This window comes from Malus sylvestris, chromosome 15 (assembly GCF_916048215.2).
Source record: "Malus sylvestris chromosome 15, drMalSylv7.2, whole genome shotgun sequence".
NCBI classification, from domain to species: domain Eukaryota; kingdom Viridiplantae; phylum Streptophyta; class Magnoliopsida; order Rosales; family Rosaceae; genus Malus; species Malus sylvestris.
The window spans coordinates 19720301-19737905 of NC_062274.1; the positions used below are offsets into that span (position 1 = coordinate 19720301).

A 17605-nucleotide genomic window follows, 5' to 3' on the forward strand; every position below is an offset into this window, starting at 1 on the left:
TTCTAGGGTTTCGACGCTCTGCGATTTCTGATCGGAACTCTCTTTTTTCGTTGTCTTTTGTGTTTCTGCACTCCAGGTGTTTGTGTTTTTGCCGCTGAGAGGTATCTTTCTTTCTATCCGATTTTGTGCCTTGTTTCTTGAATCATGGTTACTGCTAGTCAATTGCAACTGCTCCAGTCTCCAATTACTGCACTTATTTCATCGCTTCCTACTTCGGTGAATATTAAACTTGATGATTCCAATTACCTCAATTGGCAATTTCAAATGCAATTATTACTCGAAAGTAATGGTATCATGGGATTTGTTGATGGCTCCATCCCGTGTCCTTCTCGATGTGTTTCTCCCTCTGGTTCCTCTGGTGTGGATTTGTCAAATTCATCATCTTCTGCTGCTTCTGATGAGTATTTGGTTTGGATGAAGCATGATCGGGCTCTTATGCAGTTAATCACTGCCACTTTATCTCCAGTAGCTATGTCCTGTGCTATTGGTAGTGTCAGTTCTCGTGATCTTTGGACTCGATTAAGGGAACAATTCTCTACTGTTTCTCGCACTAGTATTTTTCAATTGAAGTCCAACTTACAAAACATTAAGAAAGGAACTGATACTGTGGCTCAGTACCTCCAAAAGATCAAAGTTGCCAGGGATTATCTTACTGCTGCGGGTGTTTCCTTTGCTAATGAAGATATCGTGATTTTGGCTTTGAATGGGTTGCCTCATGAGTATAATACATTCCGCACTGTTATTCGAGGCCGAGAACAGGTTATTTCTCTCAAAGAATTTCGGTCTCAGTTGCTTGCAGAAGAGGCTATTGTTGATTCCAGTACACCTGCACCATTTTTAGCTGCAATGGTTGCTACAAATTCCTCCCTGGCACCTAAAGGCTCCTCTCCGTCTTTTTCCCATGGCTCCGGACAGTCTCAGTTTGTTCCCAGGGGATTTAAGCAGTTTAATCAGTATAAGAACAAAGGCAAGGGCAAGTTTCATCCAGGTGCTAGAAACTTTAATCACAGACCATTTTCTCAACCTCAAACTCATGTGTTTCCAACTTCAGCTCCGGGGGTCCTTGGTCAAGCTCCACACTCTTCTTATGCTCCTTCTGCTCCATCCCTTGTTACATGTCAGCTATGTAATAGTGATGGTCATACAGCCCCATTTTGTGATTCTCCGTCTCCTGCTCGATCGCAATGTCACATCTGTGGCAAAACCAATCATGTCACCTGGTTTTGTTTTTACAATGAGAAAGGACCGAACTACATTGGTTCTGCCTTTCACTTTTCTCCTATGCCTGGACAACAATATTCTCCTATGCCTGGACAGCAATATGGTTCACATCCTGGTCAGCAATTTGCTTCACATACTGGACAGCAATATGGCTATTCTCAGAGTTCCGGTCCTGCTTATCCTGTGCCATAATACTCGCAGCCATCTCTGCAAGCTATGCATACTGCCCTGGCTCCATCATCACAACCTTCTGCTTCACCGTCCACTCCTCAAGTGTGGCTTACTGATTCAGGTGCCACCAATCACATGACTGCAGATTTGCACAACTTGTCATTGGCTTCACCATATCCATTCAATGAAACCATTCAAACGGCTAATGGTGAAGGTTTGAAAGTATCCCATATTGGTAGTACTGTGTTTAACACTTCTGTGCAGCCTATTCGGTTAAATTCTGTGTTATATGTTCCTAAACTATCACAGAATCTACTTTCTGTTCACAAGCTCTGTCTAGATAACAACTGCTATCTTATCTTCGATGCTTTTTGCTTCTGGATACAGGACAAAGCCACAGGGAGGATCCTCTTCCGCGGGCTGTGCAGTAATGGACTGTATCCCATTCATTCCTTTGCTAATACCACTCTTGGTGTACCTCCTCCAAAGCTACAAGCTAAAGCTTTTCTTGGACAACTTGTCAATTCTTCTATATGGCATCATAGATTGGGTCATCCCTCTAATTCCATTGTTTCTTTAATGTTGCATAAGTCCAACATTACTTGTGCCAAAGATTCTGTCCCTCTTGTGTGTCAAAGTTGTTTAGAAGGTAAATTTTGTAAGCTGCCATTTTCCACGTCTGTCAACAAGTCTGTCATTCCTTTTCAGGTTGTGCATAGTGACCTTTGGGGTCCTGCACCTTGTACATCAGTTGATGGATATCGGTATTATGTTACCTTTATCGATGAATGTACTCGATACACATGGATATTTCCCCTCATTAATAAATCAGATCTTTGTGCCACCTTTATTGCTTTCTATGCCTATGTGTTAAATCAGTTTTCTGCCACTGTGAAGATTTTCCAGAGTGATGGGGGAGGTGAGTTTTGTAGTACTAAATTTCAGTCCTTTTTAGTTGACAAAGGCATTTCCCATCAAAAATCCTGTCCATATACCCCGGAACAAAATGGCTTGGCTGAGCGCAAACATCGGCATATCATTGAAACCACCATTACTTTGCTTAGCAATGCTCAGATTCCTTCTTCTTTTTGGAGCTTTGCTTGTCAAACAGCCACTTACCTTATCAATAGAATGCCTACTCCTTTACTATCCAATAAGTCTCCTTTTGAGTTACTATATGGGAGTGTTCCAGTGCTTTCTCACTTGAAAATTTTTGGGTGTACCTGTTATCCTCTCCTTAAACCTTACAATAGCACCAAATTACAACCCAAAGCTACTAAGTGTGTCTTTTTAGGGTATGCTTCCAAGTTCAAAGGTTTTTTGTGTTATGAGGTGGCTAGACAGCGCATCTATGTATCAAGGCATGTGTTTTTCTGTGAACAAGAGTTTCATTTTCCAGCATTATTGACATCATCGAAACTGGATAGTACTTCATTGCCCCCATCCTCGGTATCTTTCCCACTCCCTGTTGTTACATCCAACAATGTGCTTGTTTCCCCTGTTTCTACTCCCTCTTCTTCATCTCCACATGTCCCCGAGTCCATTTCATCTTCCATGCATTCTATACCATCTTCATTGTCACCCTCATCTAGTTCCACTTTCCCTGTTCCCTCTCAGTCCATTACTGCTGCAGAAAGTGACAGTCTTGCGATCCTTGTGGCACCTGTCCATAGTCCTGAGACTCTTCCAGTGGTATTGTCCGTTCCCCCTTTGAACTTACATTCCATGCAAACGAGAAGTAAAAGTGGGATCATCAAACGGAAGGCATTTTTCTCTACTCTACAGTCATCTCATACCACAGATCTGTCTCTGATTGAACCTACTTCTCACAAGTCAGCTCTTAAATGTCCAGTTTGGTTGGCTGCTATGACAGAAGAGATTGATGCTCTTCATACTCAGAAGACTTGGAGCTTGGTGTCTTTGCCTTCCAACAAGAATTTGGTTGGTTGTAAATGGGTGTTCAAAATTAAGAAACATTCTGATGGTACTATAGCTCGACATAAGGCTCGGTTGGTTGCTAAAGGGTTTAGTCAAGAACCTGGGATTGATTATACTGAGACTTTCAGTCCCGTTGTTAAACCCACAACAGTGCGGATGGTGTTGGCCTTAGCTGCTCATTTCAATTGGCCTCTCCGGCAGTTGGATGTCAAAAATGCCTTTTTACATGGCATTTTGCAAGATGAAGTCTATATGGTGCAACCTCCAGGTTTTGAAGACCCTACTTATCCTAATTTGGTTTGCAAACTCCATAAATCTCTTTATGGTTTGAAACAAGCTCCCCGAGCCTGGAATGAGCGATTCACTGCATTTCTTCCTCTGTTGGGGTTCACTACTACGTATTCTGATTCTTCTTTGTTTGTGAAGGCTGTTGGATCCACATTGGTTATTTTGTTGCTCTATGTGGATGACATTATCATCACTGGCAATGACTCCCTGGCTATTCAACAGGTTATTCAGTCCTTGACTTCTGAATTTGATCTCAAAGACCTCGGTTCTTTGCACTATTTTTTGGGAATTCAAATTTCTCGCACTGCCAATGGGTTGTTTCTTTCCCAGCACAAGTATGTCCATGATCTGTTGGTTAAAACAGAAATGGTTGACTCTAAGCCCTGTGATACACCCTGCCTGCCTTCTCATCGGCTTCTTAAAGATGATGGTGAACCGTATAACAATCCTACACAGTATAGGAGTGTTGTGGGTGCTCTGCAATACTTAACCTTTACCCGACCCGATATTGCCTTCTCTGTTCATCAGGTGTGTCAGTTTATGCAGTGTCCTATGGTTTCCCACTATACTGCCGTCAAACGGATTCTTCGGTATCTTAAAGGTACCATGACATATGGCTTGTCTTATTCCAGTTCTGCTTTAGACATTAAAGCTTTTAGTGATGCTGATTGGGCCGGGGATCCCAATGATAGGCGTTCCACAACTGGGTTCGTTGTTTATCTCGGCAGTAATCCTATTTCTTGGTCTTCTAAGAAGCAACAAACTGTCTCCAAATCGTCCACAGAGGCAGATTATCGGGCCTTATCTTCCACGGCTGCAGAGCTTGATTGGATTAAGCAACTCCTCAGTTTTTTGCAGATTCCCATATCTTCTGTTCCTGTGTTGTTTTGTGATAATATGTCGGCCATTGCTTTATCTTTCAATCCCGTTCAACATCAACGCACCAAGCATATCGAAGTTGATGTTCACTTTGTTCGCGAACGCATTGCTCAGCATCAGCTTCATGTTCAGTTTGTCTCTTCCAAGGAACAGTTTGCCGACATTTTGACTAAGGGGTTGAGTGCTTCATTGTTTCACACACATTGTAACAATCTCATGCTCGGTTCCTCCAAGCATGAGTTTGCGGGGGGATGATAGAGATATTATGTATAACTATGAGATTGTGACACTTGGCATAAGATTAGCTAGGTAGTTAGATTAGTTATGATCTTGTGTTCTCTATAAATACCTTGTAAGATTGCTTACTCTCTAAGAAATACAATATTGAAGAATTACATTCCTTCTCTCTCTCTCTCTGAACTTCTCTTTCTATAAAATCTCTATCCTTCTCTCTGATTAACATGAACAATTTTTTTTAATGAGTGCATTTTTTCCCTTTTTTCTTCTTTCCTATTTTGTCATCCTTGTCAACTTTTTTCTCTTTTTTTCTTATTTTGCCCTCCTTTTTTAGCAAGCAATACTATTTATACGAAAATAATAAATGCATTAAATTTCACAATAAACTAACAATAATATGAATATAACATTTTCTCAATTTCGTATATAAAGCCACTTTATATACTAATTTATAAATCTCTAACATTTTGACATTATCTTTCTATCAAATAACAAAATAACAATTTAATGACATTAGTTATTAGTTAAAATTCAACATTAATAAGATTCAAGACTAATAAAATAAAGTAAATATAATGAAAATGATTTGAAAACTTTGAATTTTAATGATAAGAACAAAATAAATGATCAAATAAATAGTACCATTATTAATTTTTTAAAATAAAAATATGATTTTTTTGTTAAAATAAACAATATCACAAAATTTTCGTTAAAGTTCTCATAAAATAAGAAAGTTGAGAATGTAGTTTGGTTTGAAGCGGTTTATAAATACACGAGAGAAAACTCGAACATATAGCAACAAATATTACTAGATTAATAGCTGATTAATAAATCAGTTTAAAAGTTGTGGGGTAGCGGTAGGATAGCCAACATGGCAAAGCTACCAAAAAAGCTTACAGGCCGTTGGATTGATATAAATTTACTACTGATAAATCCAACGGCCCCAAAACATTATCCCCATTGGCTTCTCGTCTACGCCTTCTCGATTTCAATTCACAGTACAAAACTAACAAAAAACCCCGCGAATTTTCGATCCCGCCACATAAAAACCTCCCTTTCTGTTTCATTTCGCACTCGAGACGGTGCGTTTAGGCTCTGAGACACTCCGAATGCTTCTTCCTTCAGCGACTTAGGGTTTTGCAACATCTCGAGCTATGGAGCTTCGAGCTAGAGGGACCAACGTCCGTGCAAAACCCTAGGAAATTACCTTCTCTTCTGTGTCTCTGTTATGGGGAAGAGGAACACTGTGGTGGTGTTGTCATCGGACAACGAAGACGTCGATCGTTCATCGAGCGCGAATCGCAGAAAAACGCAATCGAAATCGAGCTCTTCGGTTCCACGAACAAACCCTAGGCGATCCAAAAGGGCTCGGGTGTCAGGTTCTCGCTCTAGCTTGGGCACGGCACCGAGCAATTGGGATGAGGTATTCTGTGAAATTTCAAAATTTAAGCTAAGTGGGTTTTTATAGAATGGAATGAGGTGTTTGAAATCTAATGCGGAGATTACTGTAACGCAGGTTAAATTGTTTTGTGAAGATTTTGACGATGGGTTCAAGGTCTCTGCTGGTACGCCATTGCTGTAACTGTTGTTAATTTTTGTCAATGTGGTTCGTTGCTTCCATTTGATCTCTGCTTATCCGTGAATATGAGAAATGTTGATTGTTATTGTTAAATCAATTATACAGTGTTCTACTTTACTTTTAGAGGGAAACATGAATTGACTCGACATTGAATTGTGTGCTAGGAAAGTTACAACTAATGCAATGAAAATGGCTGCAGTCTGCAGATTATATTGCTAATTCTTGCAAAGGATAATCAGTTTATAGAATATTGTCTTAAATTTATGCAATTCAAGTTTCCTTCGAACCCAAATATCGTTTTTTCTTTTCCCTTATTTCATTCGTTTAACATGAGCATTTAAGCTAAATGGAAGTGGAAACATGAATCAGGTTCTGGAAGAAGCAACGTGAAGGAGTTATGGGTGGATAAATACAAACCCCATTCTTTTTTGGACCTTGCTGTTCACAAGAAAAAGGTTGAGTTAATTGGCTTCGTTTTGCGAATATGAATATGTGATCACAAGCTTGATCCCTTTTCTTTTTCCATTTCTGTCTTTGTAATTGCAGGTCGAAGAAGTTAAGGTGTGGTTTGAAGAAAGATTGAGAGATTCAAAGGTTATTATAACTTTTCTAGTCGATACTTTCATATACAATGTAAAAGTTCCTTTTCCTTATCACCAAGTTCAGTTTGACTTGAAACAACGATTCATTTAATGGGTAGACATCTTTGACTACGTTTGTAATACTGATATAAACTCTGAAGTCTCATTTCTTTTTATGTAACTTTCATTTTTCCTTCTTGTGCTTGGTTATTTTTTTCACAATATCCTGAAGGGTAGGGTTAAGCTTAATCGATATTTTTTTATATTTGTTTTATATGAATTCATTGTTGTAACTTGTAAGTTCTCTTTTTTTTTTCCCTCTCGTAATGTGCAGGGTGCATCTAGGAATCATGTTCTTGTCATCACTGGGCAAGCTGGTGTTGGAAAATCTGTAGGTGGTCCTAATTTCTGTTTTTATATTTGTCTTGATTTATTTTGTTCAGCTGCATAGTTAGTTTCATAAAGTTACAATCTCTCACAGTCTTGCCTTCTTTTTTTTATTTAAATTTGTGGGTGCCATAATTTTATGTCAACGTTTTGATTGCTGCTTTGCTTTTCAGCATTATGAATGTATATAATGTAAAGGAATGGGTTATTAATTATATTTTTGCAATTTGTTCTTGAATGAACTCTGCTAATAGAATCAAATTTGCAATTTGTTCTTGAATGAACTCTGCTAATAGAATCAAACACACTTGAAGGCATGCTTACACTTTAAATTTTGCATCTTCTCATCTTGTAGGCAACTGTTCAAGTGATTGCATCTCACCTTGGAGCCACATTGTGTGAATGGAACACGCCAACTCCAATAGTTTGGGAAGAACATTTATACAACTCCAGTGCAGGTATTTTGTGTACTTCTGTTCAAGGAGTTGTCTAGATTAGAGACATGTCAATCCTTTGGGTTATTTTCTTGTTCACTGACGCAGAAGAGCAATGCATTATTTCTGTTCATCCCTGCTATTCACATATTGCAAACATTGAGTAGTGAATACATTACTGTGCTGTTTACAGTTCAATAGCTTGTGATTGAAATATCAAAGGGTGAAAGCTAGGTTAAATGTTCATAATCATACAGTTGAAGGTTTGTAAATTAAGTGGAGGTTAAAATAATCATGAATTTACAGGTGAATATTCTCCAAGTTGAAATGTACATCTTGTAACTTTCAATTTTACTACGAGTATAATTTGAAAAAAAAAAAAGTAGAAAAAGGGATTGAAAAATAAGGCATGATGTAGAACTTGGCTTCAAATTACAGCACATTATAGTTGTCCATAAGTGATTTCAATTTGAAGTATTCTAATGAAGACTATGCTGCTACTGACATATACCGATCTGTTACAAGGAATACGCTACATGTCAAAGTTGGATGAATTTGAAAATTTTGTGGAGAGAATAAGGAAGTATGGATTGATCCCATCATCCCTTAATGAGGGTTCAAAATCTTCGTTTATACTCTTAATTGATGACCTTCCGGTGACAAATGGTAAAGCTGCCTTTGGAAGACTTCAAAACTGCTTGCATCTTCTTGTGAAATCTACTCAGATACCAACTGCTATATTGGTCACTGACTATGGTAAAGCTGATTCAGCTGATCACACCACTGGATACTTAGAAGAAATTCCATCGTTTCTTGAAAGTGTTGGGGCTTGTAAGGTTACTTTCTTGGATATTTTCTCTTTATATTTTTTTATTCAAGGTTATTACTGAATGCTTATTTGTGAACTGGTTATGTAAATTTTCAGGTCTCCTTCAATCCTATAACAGATAATTCCGTTAAGAAAGTACTTTCTAGAATATGCAGAGAAGAGCAGTGTAATGTGACTGCTGAACAGGTCAATCTAATAGCAAAAGCAAGTGGAGGGGACATCCGACATGCAATTACATCATTACAATTCTTCTTTTTGAAACCAACTCCGAGGAATTTGTTGTCTTCATTGAGTCCTGCGCCCAGGCATGCTAAGGAGAAGCCAGATGAGGTAAATGCTTTGGACAGCGGGTTTTCCTTCCAGTTTGGCAGAGATGATACACTTTCTCTATTCCATGCACTCGGGAAGTTTCTGCATAATAAAAGAGAGACTGAAAATGTCATGACATTGGGTATGTTCTGGTGAAAGTAATATGAGCTTTTACCTTTTATTTTATTCAATTTTCTGGTTCATGCATGTTGATGTCTTTCCAATTTATAAACTCCGGAATCTCTCTAGATAGTTGCAGAGCAACTTAATCCTGTACGCATGCACACACACACACAAACATATATAGAATTGTTGAAGTGTGGAATTCTGCCCTTGCAGTTTGCACACACACACGCACACACGCAGAGTTTGGCAGCTGGGAGGGTTTAATTTTGCTTGAGTTGTTAACATCTGAGCCCACATTCTTGTTTTGTAGACGGAGATGCATTTCATGTGCGGGAAGGATTGTCTAGACTACCACTAAAAATGGATGCTCCAGAAAAGATTCTTTGTCAAGCACACGGACAAGCTAGACCTATTGCCGATTTTCTTCATGAAAATGGTGACCTTTTTTTTACCTATAACTTGTCCTTTCCTGATTGTAATCACCTGTACTATGTCTTTCTTATATACAGATGCAAAACACATGCACACAACCAAACATGGATGCAAAGATCAAATTGCATTGTCTTTCTTTGTGAAAATGGTGACCTTTTTTTATACTGTTGCTGATTTCCAACTGTTGGACACAATTTTGTTGCAGTTCTAGATTTCCTAAGCGAGGAGGCAATAGATGATGCATGGACAATTGCTTCATACTTAAGTGATGCTGACTTGCTTCTTGCTACTTTCCATGGAATGCGAAGTAGACAGTATGAGGCAGAAAATGTTTTACAGTCATCTGGTGCTTCAGTTGCTGTCCGTGGTGTGCTCTTTGGAAATTTTCATCCATCGCCTTCCAGGTATTCTCTTTATGCTTGAGTTAGTTATACTGTGGTGAGCAAGTACTCATGTCAACTTCGATAATATCACCAATTGTTGCAAGTACGCAGGTGGCATGCCGTTCGCCGGCCAAAGCTCTGGCAGGTTGAGCAATCATCAATGCTTAACAAGGTTGGTTTTAAAATTGATATTGCTTCGTTTTCTGTTGCATGCTGCAGCTTTTTGTTGAATTTATGAACTTAACGTAATAGATGATATTGATAGCTAGTACTATACGGAGATGATTTCCATGGTTATGAATAATATCCAAGTAAGAGTAACTGTGTCGGCATAAACAGCCATATTTCTCCGTCATTGTAACTTGTCTTTGTGATGTGTCATCGCAGAAGGAGATGGTGAAACGGAGATTGGATGCATATAATGGAATGTGCGGTGCCTCCGATTTGACAGTTATAGCTACCGAGTACACACCTGTGTTGAAATGGCTTGGATTTAGGGCAGGGCAAGGGTACAAGGAAGAAGGCGATACCGAAAAGATTAGTATGGATGATGAAGAGAGCGAAATTTCGGATGATGACATAGAAGAATGGTAAAATATAGTGAGGGCTTGAGAAGTATAATGTTTGTTTAGATTGGCTAGTTCCTGTAAACTAATTCCTAGAAAATAGGCATTAAATTTTTGTAATTCTGAATGTTATGTTATCTAATCTGGTATTATGTGAATATTGGTTTGTGTATATACAATTCCGGCAGCTTGATTTTAGCCTATTTCGTCGAAGTTCTGTTTTGTTCAAAATCGGTTAACTCCGAACCCGAAATTTTGTGGTTCATAAAAATTGTCATAGAAATTCGAACATACAAACTGGTAAACAAACCAAAAAACACCTTCATTAAGAATAATTAAACTAAACTAAACAGTCAACCTAAAAGAAGAAAAAGGAAACTATCAAGCTAAACAAAACATTCCGAACGCCTTTCCCGCGACAAAACAGAACAAAGATATGGAGTAGAAAACTAACTAGAATCCTCCCTTCTCTTTTGCATTCCGAATACTCAACCTCTTCTGTATGCATTCTTTTCCCAATCCGCGTAAACTGTCAAGTTTATCTTCGAAAGGGGGAATCCTGCCACTGCTAGTCTCCTCCGCTACGGTTATTGGTTACTGAAAGGATGTGCGTCTATCTATACATGAAAACTGATTTCACTGCTGTCATTCCTCTTGAAGTTGAGTCTTTTCCCGTAGTTGTCAATCTTCCTGAATTTGAATTTTTTTTCCTCAAGGTAGTAACCTCTTAACATCAAGCTCCTCATTAGCACTTTTCGCTTGGTTATATAGTTGCTCGAAAGCCTGCATACACACACTTGAAAACCCGACCATTGCCTCAAAGACATGTGGAAACCCCATCTGCAAGTTATTTATTGTCATGGTCCTTGTCACACTCACTAACTTTTCATGCTTGCTCTTCTCTTCTTCGGCTTTTGCCCTAATGACCTCTACCTTTGCTCGCTTCTCAGCAACTGGGTTCTTTTTAGCATTGCTTGAGGAATCAGGCATTGAGTATGGGCTATACTTGGACTCCAGCGATCTAAGTGCAGTTGCTTTCTTCTCAAGCTCTTTAAACGTAGATTCTGACTTCCGTTTTTGCTTGTATTCATCAGCTTGTTGAACAACAATAGCATGCACTACGGTTAAAAAGCTCTTGATTCCTTCAGATGCTACTTTGTCCGGAATCCGGTCAATGGCATGGTGCCATTCTTCGCAAAGCGTGTAAATTCTTGATTCTTGACTTGTCTTTGCTATTGGATGTCTCCGAAACTGGAAAAGGCTAAGACGGAGCCATCCTGTGAGAGACTGGATATAATCACACTGAGCCTTGACCAGGCTGCAAAATGATAGGTGCCACTGCTGGACTTGAAGCTCGAGCTGCAGTGTTGCTTGCCGGTGAATCTCAGACGTGGGTTCGGTAGATGGTATGGTGTTGAGATATTTGAGCTGCTGAACAATATGCTTTTGGACCTGGTGGCACTCGTACATGCTTCTCCACATGCACATCAATCTGTAAAGCAAATATATTCCGTCAACTGTAAATTGATTCTTTTCGGAACTGGTGTATGATAATCCACTTTCAAAACTAAAACAAACAGATCATTTCATCCAGATTGTCAACTTCACACCACATGATATTAGATGAGTAGTTTCGTACGAGGAAAAGAACCATAACGTCTGCAACCATGGCTACTCAACAAAAGTTTGCATGGCACTTTACAAATCAGTAAATTGTTCAAAAGAAAAGCAAACAAAGGACACAAAAACAACAAATAAAAAGCAGTAAAAAGAAAATAGCCATATATTCAAGATCTTTTCACTTTCATTCGGAAATGATATTTACCGGAAAAAAAAGAAAGTAACAGAAAAGAATAAGATACTGTTTTTTTTTTTGGTTCAAAGTGAGATAGGAATGAAAAGAAAATGCATGGCAGCAATGAAAATATAGGCAAAGTGAAAGACTAACCCATTGACAAGCTCAATGAGTTGAGGGTAGAGCTCAGTCTCCCGAAGGTTGATGATTTCAGCAGAAGTTGTGTCAATGGCCTGTGAAGAAACCATCATTTGTGACTCCAACTTCTCCACCTCTTTCTTCGTCTTCTCTGTCTTCACATAGTCTCCCCTCTTCATCTCTAGCTTCTTCAGTGTTGACACCCGCTTCTCATGCTCTACCTTTAGTGTCTCTGCATCCTAAAACCACACCAGAAAAACACATCCAAAATAAATTAAAAAACTCATGGATGTGCATGATGTCATTGTATAACTTCAAATTCCCAAACGTTCGTATGTTATTCTTGGGCCCAAAGAAGGACTTCCATTAAACGGTGATGACATTGTGGCGGTATCAAATGTCAGTGCATAATCTCATTGAAAAAATTTAAAACCCCAAAAATTCAAAAGTTGTACTTGGGAAATAATGCTAGAGACACCAACTGATGTGACAATTTCTTAATTTTTGTGAATAAATAAGGTCCACCGTCGGCCCAGACATACGAAACACTGCCACATACATTGGTATCCAAAACCAAAAGTTGGTTTAATAAGTTGGCAACTCTAGCGTTACTCTGGGACCCTAAAGTAAAAAGGGTAGAATGTTTCATGGACAAAAGCTCAACTAAGAGCCCACAAAAGACATGGTAACCAACAGTTTACCTTGACCTCCTGGTATAGTTTCTTTTCCCATGCATAAAGTCTCTCCACAGTAGAACAATGGCTGCTACTCACCACACCTTCATCTCCAACCCCACTGCCTACTTGACTAAGCACCATCTCGTCACAACCCATTTTTCCGAATACTCCAGATTTTTGACTTGAACTTCCCCATGTCCACAGCGACGGACTCAAATTACACCCATGATCATAAACTTTACCTGCAAAGAAAATCCGTCTATTGCATTAAAACGCACAAAGTGTAAAGGGAATGTTATTGGCACTCCAAAATGTCGCCCTTCAGTTGTCGTTGATAAAAACAAAATGGAGAAATTGCACTTCGACTGGTGCATGGTGGCTCTTCTGTAGCGATGGTTTCAAATTACACTCGTGATTATAAACATACGAAGAATAGGAAATTGTTATTGACACTCCGGAAATGGTTTGTTCTACTGGCATTATTTATGAAAAACATGATAGAGCAAAATGCAATTCGAGTAGTGCATGATGACTTTTTTGGGTACAAGAATAGTTCTCAACAGTAAATGTTCTCCTTCCTCCCATTTTTTCCCTCAAATTTCTTACCAATCAAGCAAGCTAAATAAAAGTAAACCAAAAAAAAGTGAAAATATCAAAACTTTACCGTCCAAACAACAGTAAAAATCAAATCATTTACCTCCTTTGGTCTGAGAAGAAGAGAATCGGGGAACTTCCAACAGCAATGAGAGAAGCCCGCCGCCATCAGCCGCCTTGAGGAAATACTCATCCAGCTCCTTTATAATCTCAACCAGATCCTTAGCATTTCTCGACACTACCATCGCCAGCTCACTCGTCGTGCCGCTCTCTTTGGAAAACTCACTCACCATAGACGGTGGAGGCGCCGTGCTCGCCGCCGTGACGGTGACCACCGCGTCGGAGGCGGTGGTCGTAGCCTCCCACCCTTCTTCCGTTACTGCCCTCGAAGAGGAAGCCACAAATGGGTCCCAGAAATCCCAGGTGGACGACGGCGGCGGCGGAGGAGGAGGTGGTGGGAGAGCTGTTGAGGGCGTGGTGGATGTTGTCCAAGAGTCGGAGCTTGAGCTGAGTGGAGGTGGAGGTGGCGGTGGTTGTGGGGTAGGCGGGGTTTGTAGCGGCGGTGGCGGCGGCGCTGAGCGGTAACTATTGTTGTGGTGGTTGTGGTTGAGGTGGTGGTGGAGGGTAGTTTCGGCATTTGAAAACTGGAGCAGAGCAGAACCGGTGCTGCGGAGAGAGCGGAGGTACATTGTGTGAGCCGCCGACCAAGCTTGCCGTGCTTTCACCAGCTGCTTCATGTACCGCTTTCTCGATCTACATCTCGACACCATTTCTTCCCGTTCTACCCTCGAATAGCAGCACCCCATTTTTGCTCCTGATCAGCTCGATTGCTGCTAAAAACGGCAGAGAAAAAAGGACAGAAAATTCAGAAGAAGGGCTTTTTGGGAACAAAAAAAAAGATGGGTTCTTCCGGCTGCTGATGAAGCTTGCTATGTCTCCATCAGCTGTCTGAACTCAAAAGTGCTTTTTTTCCCCGCAATTGAACCGACCTCCAAAAATTACAGTGTTTTAGCAGCTGCTAACTAACTTCTCGGATGGTTTTCTGGGTTGGAAAAGTAACATTTGCAAACTTGGATTTGATCTGAAAACTCTGAAGCTTTTGATCTCTGTGTGTTTGTGTCTCTGAGACTCTGAGTCTCTCTCTCCTCTGTGATGGTTGTTTCTCACTCTAGAGAGTAGAGATGGAGTTTGGGAGTTATCTAGGATGTGGTGGAGGAACAAAGGACACGGGCATCGAGCTGGAGCAGGGCCACCGAGCCTTTCGACGGAGAGCCAGTAGGTATATTGTTTATATTTGAATTTAGTGACTAAAACGCCCTCACCATGTGTCTGGATTTACACTGGTTCATCACTGTCAGTATCTGGAACTCCAACAGTCAGCATCCAAACTTCCAAAGGTTTGAGATGTACAAAAGCTTTTTATTGTTGTTATTTTTACCACCATTTATGTTCTTGGGGTTGCCATTGTAATTACAACTGATGACTGAAGCACTAACAAATTCAAAGTTTAATTCATCATACCATCTCATATTTCAAAATGATTTTCGCATATGCATTTTCTCCTTCGACGCATTTGTGTTCATTTGTCTTTTAATTTTTTTGGTTTATTTAATTCAAAATTTAAAAATAAGCATAGGAATAAAAGTAGAGAGAAAAAAAGTCTGAAAATTTACTTCCCGCCATTTCTTTTTACTAGACGGGCTTATTACAAATTAGTCTTGACAATATAATATGTTGGTCAACTGGTCTGTTCACGTTTGATCTACTATTTTTAGTTTCGACTTTTGAAATATTGAGCCGAATTAATATGAGATTTTATACCCAAAGAATTTAAGGATATGATGTCCGTTTGAGATTGTGACACATTGCAGATAAAGTTAAATGCCCTTTCCTTTCCGTTCTATGTTTAATCACGCACACAAAACACCTGATTTTATATCACTCACTATCCGTTTCCACCTCTTTGTGTTTGGTGCCTTTATACGAATGCCTAAGCTAAAATTTTTCTCTTAATTTCACTCGTAATATGTCCTATTACGTGAAGAGTGATACCGAAAGACGACCGCGAGCTTTTTGAGGGTTCAATCAAACCCTAATCTTTGGTGAAACATGAAATGATACAACAGCAGTCAAACATAACAAGTCAAATCGATTTAATAATTTTTAACCGATCAAAAGTAAATAAATTAGTAGTGAAGGGACAACAATATTCTTACCAGAATAAAGAATTACACCGTTAAGTATATTCTAATACCATATGATCTAAACAAATGTTTTGTTTGATACGAATACCAGATTCCTGATGGGTATCAAACTTTGAGAGTTCAATTTTGTATTCTATCTCTCTTTGTTTCTTTTTGGGAAAAGAAAACCGATTGCCAGATAGTGAGTTAGGTTAAATTCATAAAAAAATATTAGTCACAGTATAATTTATGTACATAAACAATAATGCGTTGATCGAAGCAGATTTACGCTTTATAAAATCAATTTCAATGACTTATTTTAAGTGGTCCAGCAATGTGCTATTGCATATTTTGAGTATGATCAAAACACATATTAGACCCTAGAAGAATTGGTAATAACACACCACGGAACAATATAATAACCGCACTAAAAATATCTTGCATGTGGAGCATTGTAGTGAACAAAAACATAGGTTTGTATAATGGGGCTTTACTTTATAGACTTTACTTTCCAAAGCTGATTTCTCTCTTAGATGCAATGTAATTATGCATCTTCGTGATCCTCTGGTAAACTGCTATTTGACCTGTTAAACTATTATTCTAATTGAAATTGACTCTTTAAACTATTTTTTTGGTAAATTAACCTATAAACTATTTGAAATTAGCCAATTAACTCATTGTCAGTAGATTCCATCTACTATTTTGTTAGATTGAAGGGCAAATTAGTCTTTCCATCATTAATATTTACTTGTTAACTATAACCGCCAATAAATTTATGACATAAGTAAACAAAATAATGTGTAATGACAATGAAAAATGGTCTGTTATGTAAACGTTCGATTTTTTTATGTTTTCTTATTATGTTACATGTTTTACACATTATTTTGTTTCCATATGTTATAATTTTATTGTTGGTTATCATTAACAAGTAAGAATTGATGATGAAGTAACTAATTTACCTTTGAATTTGATGGAATGATGAACGGAGACAAGGGGTTAATTGGCTGATTTTAAATAGTTCAGGGGTTAATTTACCAAAAAAATAGTTCAAGTGATCAATTTCAACTGGGGTAATAGTTTAGGGGGTTAAACCACATTTTACCATGATCCTTTTTACTAGAAACTAATTAAGCAAGCATACCAAAGTTGACGAATTCAGCAGTCTGAATTGTTCAAAAGAAAGATATTTGAGCATTGAAAATAATGATTATGTGTGAGGCGGACCAACGAGATAGACTAATAGAGACCCCATGAATTAAATTAAAAGATCTAAATTGCTCAATCCGCAAATTCCAGTTTGATGGATCTCAATTCGCAGATCAGGGCTTAAACTTGGTGGGTTTTGTTTGGTATCGAATTTGAAACTAGATATATGCAGACCAATGGCAGAAAAACTTGTACGAACTCACTTGTACTAGTAGTGTGGTACCACGTCTAAACCATGTACTTGAGAATCAACCACAAGTCAACACAAAGATATAAAGTAGTAGAGAATGGCTTCTATAAGCACTTGATGCATTACCCATGCCAAAACCATTGAGAAAATCTCAAGTACGTATACACGAGAGTAGTGGTGGATCCTCAAATTTTATTTATGGGCAAGACGAAGAAGCTCTAAGATTTCTTTTATAAAAGACGAAGGCCCACATTAACCGGCTTTAATGGCTTGTTGCCCAGTAAGATAAGATAATATTGTGTTGTCACACAAAGTTCGGTAGAATACTGAGCTTGTTATTCTATAGTCGTAATCTCTATCACAAATACCGTGTGCCCTAGACTCATTTGTGAAACTGTGACATTTTCTTATTGAATAACCCTAAGTGTCCAACTACATGGCACCCATGCCAAAATTCTCTCA

The 17605-nt window shown here is 38.8% G+C and overlaps 2 protein-coding genes across 3 annotated transcripts; one reads left to right on the forward strand and one right to left on the reverse strand.

Moving 5' to 3' along the window:
- Window positions 1-5741: 5741 nt before the first annotated feature.
- On the forward strand, window positions 5742-10558 carry LOC126604921 (cell cycle checkpoint protein RAD17). 2 transcript variants are annotated; one of them, XM_050272247.1, is made up of 12 exons: window positions 5742-6157; window positions 6251-6299; window positions 6656-6768; window positions 6860-6907; window positions 7229-7285; window positions 7637-7739; window positions 8241-8551; window positions 8641-8995; window positions 9290-9415; window positions 9617-9815; window positions 9906-9966; window positions 10182-10558. In XM_050272247.1, exons 1-12 carry the CDS (start codon window positions 5963-5965, stop codon window positions 10386-10388), a joined length of 1824 nt encoding a protein of 607 aa, XP_050128204.1. In that variant the 5' UTR covers window positions 5742-5962; the 3' UTR covers window positions 10389-10558. The 2 variants fall into 2 exon arrangements, with proteins under 2 accessions (XP_050128204.1, XP_050128205.1); XM_050272248.1 differs by having other exon boundaries at window positions 5743-6157; window positions 6683-6768.
- Window positions 10559-10661: 103 nt separating this feature from the next.
- On the reverse strand, window positions 10662-14861 carry LOC126604920 (protein ALTERED PHOSPHATE STARVATION RESPONSE 1-like). Its single transcript, XM_050272246.1, has 5 exons — window positions 14554-14861; window positions 13668-14394; window positions 12995-13212; window positions 12309-12532; window positions 10662-11852 (listed from the first exon to the last, which is right to left on the reverse strand). Exons 2-5 carry the CDS (start codon window positions 14368-14370, stop codon window positions 11072-11074), a joined length of 1926 nt encoding a protein of 641 aa, XP_050128203.1. The 5' UTR covers window positions 14371-14394; window positions 14554-14861; the 3' UTR covers window positions 10662-11071.
- Window positions 14862-17605: the final 2744 nt, after the last annotated feature.